Source organism: Lepisosteus oculatus, chromosome 12, assembly GCF_040954835.1.
Source record: "Lepisosteus oculatus isolate fLepOcu1 chromosome 12, fLepOcu1.hap2, whole genome shotgun sequence".
Lineage (NCBI taxonomy): Eukaryota > Metazoa > Chordata > Actinopteri > Semionotiformes > Lepisosteidae > Lepisosteus > Lepisosteus oculatus.
Window position 1 is genome coordinate 25,076,261 of NC_090707.1, and position 16,902 is coordinate 25,093,162.

General features: G+C 36.5%; 1 protein-coding gene across 1 annotated transcript in view; it reads right to left on the bottom strand.

Moving 5' to 3' along the window:
* The window catches only part of vps8 (VPS8 subunit of CORVET complex), a 372,860-nt gene that overhangs the window by 309,576 nt on the left and 46,382 nt on the right, over positions 1-16,902 (bottom strand). The window contains exons 18-20 of the mRNA XM_069196707.1: positions 11,634-11,680; positions 11,441-11,530; positions 9,465-9,511 (exon numbers count right to left, since the gene is read on the bottom strand). Of these exons, the coding sequence (XP_069052808.1) occupies positions 9,465-9,511; positions 11,441-11,530; positions 11,634-11,680 (184 nt within the window). The remainder of the gene's footprint in view (positions 1-9,464; positions 9,512-11,440; positions 11,531-11,633; positions 11,681-16,902) is intronic.

Consider the following 16,902-nt stretch of genomic DNA (forward strand, 5'->3'; position numbering starts at 1 on the left):
TGTCAGAATGAACAGTGTATTAATGTTGTTACAATATTAAAACATTGGTTCTAAATCAAAACTTCGCATTCAGTAAATCAAGCCAGTAAGAATCAATAATAAATTGGAACAAATATAATAATCTTTTATAGGATTTCAACTATAAAAATCCCTTGCATTTATATAGTATTTTCCATCCCAAAAGATCTTTAATCACCATTAATATCTGAAGTGATCCACTATAAAGAACACTAATAATGCATCCCCCAACTTAGTGACATGCAACAGCCATTATGCACCAGCAGAGCCATTAAACAGAAGATCAGGAAGAGAAGAGAGAAACTGCTTTACTAAGTAAACTAAGGTAAAAGAATGCTGACTGTGCAAGTCTATAGAATTTAGCTAGGTTCAAAACCCCAGTGCCATTTACAACCCCAATGCCCTTACAGTGCCACTGGATTTTAAATCTAATCAGAACCTTTTTTGAGTTTCAGTTTGTCCCACTAAAAAGATGGCACCTTATATAGTAGTCATGCTAACATCATTCCACACTGATTTGGATTTTTTTTATCCAGAGGGAAGAGTGCCATCTATTGGTCCACTGTGTGTGATATATTAATGGATGACAGCATTCTTTGGCAACACTAAAACTACAATTTACATATTTACTGTTAATTAGGATATACAATCTAAAACTGCAACACATAAAGACCAACTAAATAGAACATTAAAATGTTTTCAAATTATCCAAATTGATTTTTTTAACTGCTAACATTTTTACGTGATTCCAAATTAATTTTCCCTAACGTGGTATTAAATCAGTATTTCACCTTTTTTATATCAATAACAGCAAGTGTTCTTGTTATGTAATCTTAGAAAAGGATCAAACATTCTAGCTTTTTATGAAGTATATAAACTTTATATAGGTAAAACAAACACATATAACCCAAATAACCACCGTAAGTTACCGAGTTAAAGACTTTGATGCATTAAATGTTTATGAAGACAGTTGAATACAGTGTGTACTTTGTTTTTATATACCACTACTATCTACCATGTAGTCTACCTTGTACATTACGTATATATTACATATGAGACCGTATGGCTTTTAAGCCACTACAGTACAGTATATGTGAAATACATTTGTCATAATCAAATTGTTTCCTTAATACTTGTTTCTGAAAGTTGCATTATATTAGGTATATATTATGTTATATTTCTGTTTTTATTTTCAGCTACCAAAATTTCTCTTTAGTTATAAAGTAGATTTAAGTGGATGTAAACATAACAGTAGAGAACAGATTAAATGAAGCAATCGTTACACTAACATCTAATGCACCACAAGTGCCACCTATTGATCATCTTTGGCCAGTGAATTGCATACCACAACACACCACACAACTTTTGCCGTATTAGGAAGAAACACTGGCATGTTCTATAATGTCCGGAGTGTCAGTGCAGATCTACATGTAATCTAGTGCTATCCTCCAGTTAAATCTGACTAGACATGCTTGAAATCAAGGATTTGACAGAACAGTAAAAGTGAAAAGTAAACATAAGGTCACATGAACCATCCATCCAACTTCTAACTACTTTATCCAATTATGAGTCGCAGGAGAACCAGATCAAAAGGGCACGGGCACATAATCTCTACGCAGGCAGCACCCCAGGTCCAGATTTGACCTCTGGGCCAAAGTGCTGCGAATCAGCAATGCTAACCACTGCACCATCATGCTGCCCACACATGAATTAGGAGAATAAAATTAGAATGAGGTCTACATTCAGTTGGTTGTGTGTGCTTTACAAGAGTGCAAGAAAAGTATCACCTACTTAAAATAATGAGAAAAGAAATACAGGAGGAAGAAGCTACTTAATGAGAAATGACTTTCGGAACTGAGCAGCGGCATTAAGTGTTTAAGGTTATATGGGGAGTTGAAGAGAACATTTTTTAAGTTATTTTTTTTAATGCTTTCTGCAATATTTTGTTATGTACCTTCAACTGCAGGAGTTGGTATGTATGGTCTGTACTTCAACCATCATACATGGTAAAGAGCAGTGAAGAACAGAGTGACTAGTGAATGTAGAGTGAATTGGCATGATTCTGTCATTGCATTAAAAGGAAAGCCCCCCCATCTCCCTTTAACTGGTTATACATGGGTCTGGCCACTCAAAATCCACAAACAAAATCCCAGTTTTTATCAGTATTCACATCCAGCATGGGGGGGGGGGGGTTACTCCAGATAAAAAGATATCAAGCCAGTTATATCATACAGGACCAAAATGCTTTGATCCCAGAAATATGTATAAGAAGTAAAAGCATTTGTTTTATTTTTCATCAACAGAAAGCCATGGGCAAACTGAATGAGACAGAGCAGGTGCCTGAGGAACAGGAAATCCATGATAACTAAAACAGAAATTATTGTTAATGATTCAATCACGAAACAGCTTTCCGAACTGCATTTAAGGTGTATTCAGAGATACCCTGTACCCTCCCATATTAAAATGATTAACCTCCAACATAATGTATTGTCTGTTTTTCTAAAAATGCTTCTGTGCTATAAGAGACGATATGCTACTGCATTTTGTTTGCTTGGTATTTTGTCACAAACATGTCATTCTGTGTCTGACAGGTTCCATATTAACTAAAACTGGTTACTTGTTTAAAGATTATATTATTAACTACAGAATATTAGCTACATTCTCACTGATTTCTTCATCTGTAAGATACTGTTAGAGTTTTAGGTGACTGAGAAGTGTCTCTTAAATTTTAGATAACTTTTGGAAGAGTAAACACTTCTAGCTTAAAAGCAGAGAGGATGTTTGCTCAGGTCTGAGGAGTCCATTCAGCAAAAACAATTGTAATACAATTGGTATTACCTTGGCATACCTAGGTGTGCTGTGGGTAATGATTGTCAATGAGCAGTACAGAAACACACAATATAAGATCACATTAGGAGCACAAGAAAGAGCAGAAGAGTTGGGACTTGAAGCTTAGGTAAGAGCCCCTACTTCATAATTGTCCAAACAAAACCCAATTGGAGCTAAGCATTTGAACCTTGCTAGATAGAGCATTCTATTCTGTGTTTTTAGGAAACTTGGGCTTCCTGGGTAAAACCCCAGTTAGAAACGTGTTTTCTGCTTAGGGTGCGTTTTTATGGACAGAGATATAGGCTCCCATTTATTTTGTGGCATCTGGAGTGAGATTTAAATGCAGGTTGTATCACATTTATTTAAAAGGCAGCTTATCTCGTATTTGGCCTCTGTAGACATTATGAGTTTCATAGTTTCATACTTATAGACGTTTTCTGGATGATTAGAATTTTAGGCCACTGAAACGCCTTGTTGTTTCACCAGCAGCCATGTCACCCAGCAACTCACAACTTGCAACCCACTGAAGCTAAGCACGTGTGATCCTGGTCAGTAACTGGATGAGAGACCTCCTGGGAAAAACAGGTTGCTGCTGGAAGAGGTGTTAGTAGGGCCAGCAGGGGGCGCTCACCCTGCAGTCTATGTGGGTCCTAATGCCCCAGTATGGTGACGGGGACACTATACTATAAAAAGGCACTGTCCAAACGCAGGGCGTTTCTTGAAAACAGTAGGGATGTAACCCAGATTTACCAATCACGGCTTCCTAATAATCCAATTCTATAAATTGGTTTCATCACTCTGTTCTCCTCCCCACTGATAGCTGGTGTGTGGTGAGCATTCTGGCGTGCTGTGGGTGCCATCGCATCACCCAGAAGGATGCTGCACATTACCTGTAAAGTGCTTTTTAGTCGAGTGTCCAGAAAAGCACTATATAAGTATAAGGAATTATTATTATTTATTATTGTTTGCAAATACTGTACAGATGCAGCCATTCAAAATGGGTGAGGTATTTCGCGGCATACCGCGACACGCCCACCGGGGTATCACGCGGTTCACGTGTGTCACGTGACTAACTATCCGGCGTCGCCTTGTAAAACCACCAGGGGGAGCTTAACCTCTCATGTACAGCATTTGAGCCTTTAATTTTGAACTGTGTATTACAGCATGTTAATCATCAGTCATTAAAATGTTGGTATATTTTATGAAAGCAAGATTGCTCAGTTGGACAAAAGTACACAACCTACCTTTCTCAGAAATATTTATGCATCAAAGCCTTTACTGAAGATATTACTAATAGTATTAATAATGGATGACTTTGGACAAGCTGTATACTCAAAGTATAATTTCTTTAGCACATTTGTACAAGCACTTGGAATCTGTCCAAGCCATACTTTGTCAGGCATTTTGTTTTACTTCAACGGGCATAAAAACTTCCTTGCTTTTAACAGGGCGTTTCATAATTTCTAACTACGAAAATGATTTAAAATGCGACACCTATCATGAAAAGAAAAAAATACACACCGGTATTCCATTTCTCCCTAAACATTGTAAGCTTCGAAGTCTTTAACTAACGTGATACCGGAGTCAACAAGCATACTTTTAGAATTTGATTAAAAGGGAATATAATATGGAATCGTGTATCTCAAGAATTTAATAACGGTATGATTATATCCGTGTACTGCAGCAGGGCTGTGTAGGGCTGTTTCGCCTGCCTGTTCATGCGAGCTGTCTTGTAGCCTACTGGTCTAGGTGCGTGACTACCAACTGGCAGGTTGTGTGTTCGAATCCAGCTGGTGCTGGACCTTTCAGTTTTATTTATTTATTTTTTAATCGCGTAACATAAACATATTACCGTATGCAAACTGTACTGTATACAATATGTATATGTATATTTAATGTCTTAACTGTGCCCGTTTAAGTATTGAATATTCATATCTAATTTTACCACTGAAGGGAAATCTTAACATAAACATACAGTATATGGGTGGTCTCGGTACTTTAAAGAAAAAATACACACCAGTATTCCATTTCTCCCTAAACATTGTAAGCTTCGAAGTCTTTAACTAACGTGATACCGGAGTCAACAAGCATACTTTTAGAATTTGATTAAAAGGGAATATAATATGGAATCGCGTATCTCAAGAAATTAATAACGATATAATTATATTCATGTTGCAAAAGAACTGCAACGGACATAAAAACTCCCTTGCTTTTAACAGAGCGTTCCATAATTTCTAACTACGAAAATGCCAGGTGAAAGGATTTGTAAACATATTTTGTTAAAGCAAGTCAGTTTTTTCCGCAACACATAAAATACATTTTTCCAAGAAAGTTTAGCCTTTGTCACTAATGAAACCACTAAATAAAGACATAAATATAGAAATCTTAAGATTTGTTTTATTTAATGTTGGTAGCAGGATGAACTGTCAGAGTGTAAATTTTGTCGCAAAGTTGCTGCAAGATGTTAACAGTGAAAAAGGTATTTAGAAATGAGTTATTTCAAGATGAAAAAGAAAACATACACGAAACATGGTTTCATTACCGCCAGAATCGGTCTTGAGATATTTTGAACTTGATTAACAGTATTTGAGAGGTATGTCTTAACACCGATACTACAGTGCTTAAGTACTGCTCATGTATATGTTTCTAGGTTTATATTATGCATTTCATACGGTCAAATTACTTTTGAGCAACTAATAAGAAGCGCGAAACGGTATGCGTTTTAGTTTCGTTTTGTGCTGGAACCCGTGGATTGATTAGAGATATCAAGTACATACAAGTCATTTTTTAAATGTTGTAGTTCGTCTTGAAAAAATGTTACGAGTACATCATCTATCAACAATTACACAGGTTCTGTTTCCATATTGCGGATTTTGGTTACGTAATATTATTTTCTAGATTTCACGTTGTGAATATATGATTTGGGCAAACAGAGCCGCAAAGAAGTACATTATTGGTTGTTGGGTTTTTTTTTTTGCAGTTTTATCTAGAACAAGCGATGCTTAAACCTTTGTCTGATTCTTGTGAAACTATCCACACGACAGTTACAGTACCTAGGAGTTGACTTCAGTGATGTCACTGATGGGATGTTTCTAAAAATCCATCCTCTTTAAAACGGCTTCTCTAGTTGTCCTGCATATGTATTCGCTAATGAAGCTGTGTGTTCTGAGCCTGGATCTCTACATTTCTGTATGAACCAGCTTAGAGGGCTAAAGACAGCTTGTGTTTAAATTGAGTGTAAGGCAATTTATGCTTCTAAAGTCATGGTCAGCATTTATTTTTGTACAGTGCTGTAAACTTGTTCTGTGCCAAGTCACATTATTTTATAGCGTTTTTATAGCCTTATCAAATCCGGTGGCGCTGTGTGTTAATTTCCTGAGTCCCATGACACATGGTCTGTGATTGAAACCTGTAAAACCGGTTTAATTCGTCACAGCCAGCACTCTTCAGGTGTGAGGGTATTCTGCTCAGAATGAAACGCTAAAATGTTTGTGTATATTCTAATGGTAGTGGGGGCAGGGTGTGTGGGAACAGGTTTGGTTGAAATTGCATTGGAGATCTATGTTCTTCACACCTGAAACATTTTCTCTGAAAGCATTTTCTTCGCAGTTTAACCGATCTTGTTACAGCATGTTACAGTTTACTATTATTAACCATATAAATTTTAAGTGCTTAATGTAAAATCTTGTAAAAAGATATTTTCAGTGTTCAAATATACATTAAGTCTGACTATCATATAATAAGTTAAATACAAAACTAAAGAAAAAATAGGGTTAAATATAATTCAAAATATTTTGCTAACAATGTTAACTGTTTATGAATAATAAAATGTATTAACTAAGGAGTAGGATGGCACAGTTGTTAGTATGTTTATTGTTTTGTTTCTTTTTCATAAATACAACAGTAGTACCTGATGTCTCAGTGGCTTTCAAAATTAAATTATGCATGCAAACCTGTGAACTAGAAAGATAACTAAGATATCCATCCATTATATTCCATAATATCCATGAAATATATGGCGCTGAAATATGTGTGACGCAGTGGTGGCCTGACACGGTGAGGTGCCCTGGCAGCTGTGTGATGCAGTGGTGGTCGGGATGGGAGGAAGGTTTGGTTTTGCATAAGGGGCGGGATTATGATAATTGGAGGACTTTGCGAGAGTAAAATGGTTTGATTATTTGATTTTGTATTGTGGTTGTTATCTATGGTTTTGGTTGGTATTATGTTTATATGGTTGTTTTTGTTGGTTTGTTGTTATTATGGTTATTAATAATACGATCTATAGTTGAAATCTGAGCCTAAATAAAAAGAAAAAGCAAGTGATTAGGTTTATGAGCAATCTAATTACTTATTCGTTTAAAACGCTATATAAAATAAAGTTTATTATTCATTTGCTGGACAGAGCGGTGAACATTATTATGCATAAGACAAAGATAACGATCCTGATCAGTTTAGAAATCTGTGTACGCTGTAAGGTTTTTACTTCTTAAACTTTTAAAATACACGTTTTGAATAGAAAGAAATCCTCTTCCTGGTACAGTATGTATAGCAAACCAGCACGTCTTTTTTCTCCAATCAGAGGGGTGTCAGATGGTGTCAGCCAATCACCATTCTGAAGCCCTACCATAATCTCTGGTATGGGGAGACCCCAGAATTCTGTCCCATAGTTTAGACAGATGATAGATACTTTTATTGATCCCGTGAGGGAAATAAAGTAAATCATTTTCATTTTAGGAAATTATTAAATGCTCGGTTAAAAGCAAAGGAGATCTGTTATAGTGGACATAAAAACAAGAGTTTGCTGTGGCGTTATTGGAAACACAAATTTAACAAAAAAGCGCTGGCATTATATCCTAGAAGACACAGACCGGGAGAATGCCCGCAGCGTAAAAGAAAATGCCTGATGAACTAGGGATTGGACAGTTTCCAAGTGCTTGTACAATTGATGGAAATGTTCAAATAAATGTGCAAAAGAAATAAACAAAATAATCATTTATTTCTTTATCATATTGGGTAGCTAATGTCCTCTCTTTGCTAGTTAGTGGCTGTGTTTCTGCGTTGGGTAGCAACGGGTGACTGTTCTCAGGCAGAAGATGTAAACAGCTTAATGTTCGTGTTAAATAATTTTCTTTAATTAAAATTCATTCTATACAGCAATCGCATATTTGGGTACCGTTTCATAAAACTTCCATGCTTAAAATGTTTAGGGAGAAATGGAAGACTGGTGTGTATTTTTTCTTAAAACTACCAAGACCAGCCATACACAGTACAGTTTACATACATACAGTAATGTTTATGTTCCTAAATTAATATCGTTTATGACCTTCAGATGCGTTATGCTCCTCTTCTTTTTATGCTCAGCTACTAAAATTTCCCTTTAGTGGTAAAATCCATATAAATATTCAAAACTAAGCGGATTAAAATGTGCACAGTAAAGACATTAAATGATTAAATCTTTGCACTACCAACTAATGCACCACGAGTGCCCCTGTCGGTCATTTTGGCCAGCCAATCACTTGCCCTGCGGTGCCCTCCGGTGCCCCGCGGTGGCTTGTGAGTAGATTACTGTACTGCGGGTTTTTACCGCGCATTTTGAATGGCTGCATCTGTACATAGAGTAACTTGTGTGTTTTATGAGTTGTGTGTAGTGTAGTTTGTGTCTTGTCAGTGTAATAAATAAAGTGTGCCTGGAATATTACTTTTCTCACCAAAGCTGTGCAAGAGAATAAAGAATTATACCAACTGCTCGGGTATATTCTGGAGAAATCTCTTACAAGTTGGGGGTTATGAATAATTATTTTACTTATTGACAAAACTGCTTAGTCAAATCCTGATTTTCTCCATTTTCGTAACCCCCCCATTAGTACCAATATTCTTTTGTTCTTTTCTACATTGCCGTTTTAACATGGACTGTTATTTGTCATTCTCTCTGTTCCAGAAAAAGACATCTGCTGCAAACAGATGCACTTGGACTTTTACTAATGAGCATCACAGCATTGAGCAACACTGATTTGCCTCCCAGGCATACCATCTTGAAATAAGCCGTGAAAAGTCTTTTCTGACAGATTGAAACTGAACATAAAAATGTATATACTTACATTTTACCAAATTAAAATGAGCAGTATTTTAAAATTAATCTATCAGTTACGAGCAAAAACAAAGGTCTACACAGAGGTCCGTTGTATGTAAAAAAACTCTAGGCTATACTTAGAAAATGATTTTGAGCCAATGATATTTGATACACACAAGATAAATGAGGACACAAACTAATGAGCACTATTTTTAACAATATAGCTCAACTGCACAACAAATCCCAGTGGAAGGTTTGAAGTTCAATTTCAAATGTTTTGAAGTTAGCAGTCAGATCCACAACTGAAAATTAGAAAAAACAAATACTGACCAAAGTCTGTTTTCATATCTATGTTTTTTTGATCATCAAAATATTCATCATGAATAAATGAATGTAAAGGATCTACCACAACCATAAACTATGGAAATCAGTATGATAGAAGTGCTTCTTATTCCAATGAGTACCTCAGTTGAAAGACTAATTAAGAAAAGTAAGGGGAGGTGGAGAGGAAAATACAGGAAATGTTATGTTGTTGTTTTTCACTTACGTCCTCTGGAGAAGGAGGCAGTAATCCACCATGACAGGTACCATGTCCTACAGAACAAACAGCAACATTAACAGTGTAAGGCTACACCCAGGAAGGACATTATTCAGAAAACTTTGAATCTTGTAATGAAACTTACTCAAGTAAAGTATGAGCATTTCTTTTTAAGGGTTTTTTGAAAGCTTTACAAAAATAGAACCACTTCTACAAGCTTAACAATGATGTGATTCCCGCAAAGCTTGATGTTACTATTATTACATTATTACATTATTATGTTACTAATTAATTTATTTTCTTAAGTCAAACAACTCTGGTCATCCACAGTACTGTCTATTTATGTTTTTACCACTCTGCATTTATCTAGTACACAGTAATTTACTGGCTTTTTCTGAAAGTGATATATATTTCGTTAATTTATAAATTATAGCTATATTCTACTTAATATCCAAAAGATTTGGAATCCCCAGTTCTCACTTCACAATCTTGAAGCTTATTGCCTTAGCTCCTTAAATGTAGGAATACAAGTAGGAGTAATAAAAATAATAATAATAACATCTTTATTTTATATAGCACCTTTAAAGGTTGCTTTTCAAAGTGCTTTACAGAATGACACAACAACAATTAAAAAAATTCACAAGTTATGCACGATGAGAAAACACAGTTAGAGGAGACAGTTGATGGTGGTACTAAATACAGTAGGAGCTCAGGGGTGAAGAACAGAGCCAGTTAAGTAAAGACTCTCTAAAGAAGGTTTTGAGTCTGGATTTGAAGGAGTTTAGAGAAGGTGACTCTTTGATATCCTTGGGATAGAGTTCCAGAGCTTTGGGACATAACAGGAGAAGGCCCTGTCACCCACAGATTGGAAATGGGCTTGGGGGACAGACAGGCGACCAGAATTAGAAGAGTGAAGGTTGAGAGGTGAGGAGTAGGGCGATAGTTTTATTTTTCTTTTGTGAAATGATATCCAAACATCTGGGAGATTTCCACTGGTGGATTATTCAAGCAACTCATGTGGGGACATTAACACCGACATGGCTTTTAAGACATGGGAACTCGAAAGTGACAAGCATGACAATTAACCATTTTGCCAGCCTCTCTGATTCAGTGACAAGTCCACTTCTACATCTTCTCTGAAAGAGAATCTGTCTGACAGCAATCTACCTCTGCGCAAGGGTATGTGCTCTTGCTTTTGAAGCACCTCCCCATAGCTTAACCCCGATGGACAGCTGAAAACTCTGCCTGCCAAGTTCAGACAGGAGAGTTGGTACTTGAGCCTTTATATCATTGTGGGCCTGGGTTTTCTGTTATGTGTCAACATTTTTTACACCTAAATTACTTGGACAGGTTACAAGGTTAAAAATGTATTTTTTATCAGAATAGGTTTCTTATTGTGTAAAGATTGTTACACAATCTTTTGAAGGATTTGAATTTTTATAAAATGCACACCGAGTTCTATTTATTAAAGAACCTCAGAAAACAGGCTGATATTTTGTTCTTTTTGATTTAATTAAAAAATAGCATACTCTCTAGTCTATCATTTTTTAATGGTTTAATTACTGTTTGAACTAGACTGATTAAAAGTAGTGCTAACGTTAAACACAGTTTCTCCTGTTTATGCTGTGAACAAAACTATATAGAGAAAAGACTAGAATTTGCTTGAGCAGATAATGTTATGACATATGCGCAAGTCACTCTCCATTTAATCTGCTAAAGACTTAAATATCTAAAAATTCAAGTCATAAGCTAAAATCCACTGGCTTGTCACTGATTCAATTATATGGTATTCACCAAGCCACTGTCTCCATCTCTGTAACCTCAAAATAACTTATGGCATTTGATTAAATATTTCCTGGTACAAAAAAAATATAAATTAGAGAAATCTGCATCACTAACTAAAGGAGTACATTAGTATATCAGATTATTGACAGTTTGACCTGAAGAATTTTGTTCACCTGCATGACAAAGATAAATGTGGATACCTGAAAATGCTGCTCCATTACTTGAATCTTCCCCTGCTCTGGGCACTTCTTCAGGGAACGATCTGCATACAGAAGAAGGATCTCGACCATCTAGAGGAAATTAAGACATTAAAATTAAAACTGTCAGTCTTCCTCTAATAGTCCTAATTGAAATGCATTTGACACAACACGTTTTTTTTTCAATTAAACTAACCTTGTCGGCTACCACCCCTTTCTTCTTGCTTGGATCCCCATATAATCCTGAAAATAAAGCGAGAAAGTGAACAAATTAAGTTTTCCAGCTCTTATGAGTGTAATGCTTATGTATACATTAATTAATCTAGTGAATGCCTACTTTTTAAGCCAAGCAAAACCCTCCTGTTGAATGGTGACTTCAATACTAACAGACCTCTCTGGATTTGTGTGAGCTGTGGTACGACTCCTCAACAATGTTCTGTGCTGGCACAGCTAGCACATTATCACACTGTAGTAGGGGGAAGAGAAACTGGGTGTGGGCTTTTATTTCACTCTCCATCACTCTTCCCAACCCCCACCCCCCCGGAAAGACAAAGATCATAAAAATTGATTCAAAGGGGAGCAGTGTGTTAATACAAACTCTGCTAACAGAGCCGCTTGTAAGAGCAAGGTGACTTTCGGCTCAATTAAATCAAAAGCTCCACACACGCAAATCCAATGAAGTCAGATCCACAGATATACTGACACAGTAGCATACATGTCAATGAACCGCAGTGTGACTGTATACTATAAAAATATACCGTATATACAACCATATGGTTTTAAAGCCACTACAGTAAGTGTGAATTTTTTTTACAGATTGTGGAAACACTCTGCTGGTACAGATGGGATATTTTGCAGTTTATTACTGAACAGCCACCTTTACTACTCCACGTTCTCTCCCGCTCACAAAGATGAAGTCGTACAGCTGCTGAGGTGGTGTCATAGCAATAACCTGGACTTGAACGTGCGTTAAACAAAAGAACAGTAGACCTTTGGAGACACAGGCCGCACACCCACAGCCCACTCAGTATTGATGGAATAGAAGTGGAAAGAGTCACAAGCTTTAGGTTGGTGGGGGATGCCACTATCTGTGTTTGTGAATTTCTATCCCTGCACGATCAGGAGCATTCTCACCAACGGGATCACGGGATCTCAAGAGAGAAAGGCACTGCAGAGAATGGTGAATGTGGCCCAGAAGATCATCAGCTGTGGTCTCACAGAGACTAAACAGCTCTATGAGGACCTCTACCATGGTAGAATTCTGGCCATCACAGAAGACAGACACCACCCCGGGCATGAGCTCTTCACCAAACTGCCCTCAGGCAAGAGATACAAGAGCAAATGGATACTTACCACCAGATTCTTCAATAGCTTTGACCCACAAGCAGTGCGATTGGCAAACACATTTGGCCATGCCCCTCGGACCACACCCACACCATCCACCTCATTGTAATTGTATTTATTGCAGTCATTGTTTACATTCAAACTGTTTACTTGTACATTGTCTACTATTTGTGTATTGTCTTGTTGGACTGTCTGCACTTTGTGTTTTTACACTTTTTTTTTAACAATCGAGAGACTTTCTGTAAGTAAGAATTCCATTGTACCAGTACATGTACCGGCTACATAAAGTTCAAGTTCAACTGAATATTTTTAAAAACATGCAGTAACACACAGCGTGCGCACCACAACGTACTGCATTATCCTCTGTGTATTCTGAATGGCTGGATCAGTATAAATAGGGAGCAGCTTTGCTCCCTGTGATCTGTGCAACTGCCTGCCACCCCATTCAAAGGGGGTAGTCATGTGCTCTCTACTTCTCTTAATGTTACAGAAACCATGAGCCACTGTTTGCTAAAGAAAATATTTTTTAGGTAAAAATAATTAATTATTCAATGACAACCGAATATACTATAATGTGGTTTAAAAATCAGAAGACAACAAACATTTTTCCCCACCCACTAATAATCAATTGCTTCCTAACATCTTGGTTAAAATCAATGACTATGGGGAGGTGGGAGAATGAGAACAAGAAGACACACTCCACTGGCGAGTTGAGTCACAAATCTTTTCACATGATAGAACCTCCAAATTGATTTACAGCAATACACACTACACTTATAGCACTGGCTAATGCCAGAGACATTTGAATAAGCAACAACTATGCAAGCCTGAAAGTGATGAGCAAGTCACAATAATTGCTGTTGCATCAGGAGAGCCCTGGCTGCCTAAAAGCAACATTACTTAGAAGCACTCTCCAAATTATACAGTTCTACTTGAGGAATCCTGGTCACAAACAGCTAGTGACACGACACATTTGGACAAAGGATCTAAGCCTCCACTTAAAGCAATCACCATTACAGATTGAACCACTCAGGAGATCACATTTCAGATTTTATTTCTGATTTGCAAAAAGGCAGTATTTTTAAGCAAAAATACTGATCTATTCAGTTAAAAATTTAGAGATTATTTAAATTTAAGGTTAAAGAACAGAACAAAATGGTAATGTTGCTTTGGGCTGGACAGCTTGAACAGTTTGTTAGCAAGTCATCATTAATACATTCCTGTGAGAAAGAATGATTGAAATATGATGATAAAATTCTTTTTTGTGATACATGATATATTGTATATGTATATGTGATATATATGAATACATTTTCATAATAACTGTTGCCAACCAGCTTTCCAACTTTGAACAAAAGGTAAAAAATGATTACCTTTCACTAGACAGGACAATGCACAAGAATGACCTCTTCTTCTGCTTTCTTTAATAACTTCAATAATAGGGGGATGTCACATTGTGATAGTACCTGCTCTGGTTTTGCCTTTGGTAAATATCCAGTTTCATATTATTCCTTTTTATTTGATCACCTTTAGTAAACATAAATTGCCCCACCAGTCCATCTTATCCAGCACTCTGTAAGCATTTTTTTGTGAGAATCACCTTGGTGTGATAATTACAGAAGGCACTGACAGCTTGTCACATGTGACTTCCTTAGCTCATCACATCTCCAGTTTCCTGAATCAATTAATGACTCAATCACTCAGACAGAGCTCTTCAGAGGCTCACCGTACTTGTCACAGGTGTGAAAAAATGTTCTAAGCAAGGCATATTAGGAACCTGTTTTCATATATCTACGAGGAAGTTAACTAAAGATCACAAAGTAGGAGGAAAAGACAGGACAGGTTTGGTGATAAGGAAGCTTCAGCAAAAATCTCAGAGAGCCTCACAATCCTTCTATTGACAAAGTGTGAAATTTCCTACACAGCAAAGACAGACACCCGGTCTGGGAACCAATGTGGCAGATCAGTTAGCACACATGAGACCTCTCCCTTGGAGGTTTAATCACTTACTATTGTTAAGATTTCACAAGCTCTTTTTAACATAATTTATATATTAATCTGTAACCATTCATGAGAGCACTCATGAATGCAGTGGTTTTCATCATTTGTGCTGTTTGAAGGAGGGCAACTTCACAGAGCTGACACTAGCTACTACAGAAAACCAAACTAGATGCAGTGCAATCACTTAGTTGCTGACCAGCTTACAGAAGCTTTTCAAACTGTTGCATCACCATCGTGTTGGGGAAATGTCAGATATTAAACTGAGAAGAATGTATTTTTTATTAATATTCATCTCTTTAGCTGGCCTAGGGGTCACTTTATTGGTCGTTACATTTTCCATTACACCACAAAGTGGCAACATAAAGAAAATAATAAAAAAGGGCAACAAAAAACAAATATAACTTTTTGAAATGAAAAGTATGAAAAATATACATTTTTGCTTTTAAAAAATAGTATCTAAAAGCAAATATACACATAAAATATAGTACATAATATAAATACTATATAAGAATTTGTATTTTTGTTTGTATTTTATATATCAAATTATGTTAAATAAGTAAATATCGTGGATTGGGATGGATATTTTGGATATTTATTTTTTTTCTGTGCATTTGTGTCAATAAAATGTAATCTGTCCCTAATATCTAAATGTAATCAAAAGAATTGAATCATCGTGTTTCAATATTACACACAGTAATTTTAAATACAGAATTATTAGGTTTTTTTAGGGTATTCTTTAATCAAAGAAAGGAAGAATCCAACACTAACACAGAATGTTATACTTTACAAGTACATGGCCATGATTTGACACTAATAACCCCCGTCTATAAATTAGCTTCATCACTCTGTTCTTCTCCCCACTGATGTGTGGTCAGCGCACTGGCACACTATGGCTGCCGTCGAAGCAAAAAAAGTAAACTGAATGCTTGGGTATATAGTAGAAAGTAAGGAATTGAATCCAGAAAAGATATGCTTCATCCCTACAGTGCACTAATAAGACCTCATCTAGAAAGCTGTGCTCAGTTCTTGTTACCTTACCGCAGCCACCAAGATATACAGATGCAGCCATTCAAAATGGGTGAGGTATTTCGCGGCATACCCCGGTGGGCGTGTCGTGGTATCACGCGTCATTTGACGCTCTGCCGGAAACTATCCGGCGTCACCTTGTAAAACTGCCAGGGGGAGCTTAACCTCTCATGTACAGCATTTGAGCCTTTAATTTTGAACTGTGTATTACAGCATGTTAATCATCAGTCATTAAAATGTTGGTATATTTTATGAAAGCAAGATTGCTCAGTTGGACAAAGGTACACAACCTACCTTTATCAGAAATATTTATGCATCAAAGCCTTTACTGAAGATATTACTAATAGTATTAATAATGGATGGCTTTGGACAAGCTGTATACTCAAAGTATAAATTTCTTTAGCACATTTGTACAAGCACTTGGAATCTGTCCAAGCCATACTTTGTCAGGCATTTTGTTTTACTTCAACGGGCATAAAAACTTCCTTGCTTTTAACAGGGCGTTTCATAATTTCTAACTACGAAAATGATTTAAAATGTGACACTTATCATTCAACTAGAGCTCAAAATATCACAAGGATCCTCAAGAGCACAGCAAAGAGTGTATTAAAAGACACTTCGCCTCCCTGTTCATGCGAGTTGTCTTGTAGCCTACTGGTCTACGTGCGTGACTAACAACGCACAGGTTGTGTGTTCGAATCCAGCTGGTGCTGGACTTTTCTTTTAACAAACATTTCTTCGAAAAAATAGAATAGCGATATTATGGACAATCAATTGACTTTTATATTTTAAAATATCGCAACATGATCGATTCTAAGTCATTTTTGATAACAATGAATAGTCACCTTCTTCCCTTCTGACAGCGGTTCCTGCTTCCATTGTGTATGTGTGTGCAACAGAGTAAATTTTTATTTTAGAAATGGAGGCTGGACAGTATGCGTTACAATATAAACATTTATATTGATTTAAATCGTGTTCTGATTTAAATCGCAAACGCGTGTTTAATTATGTGTTTTTTAATCATAATCAGGCTAATGCATTTCTACATTTTCTATATGAACCAGCTTAGAGGTTCATACAGAAAGACAGCTTGT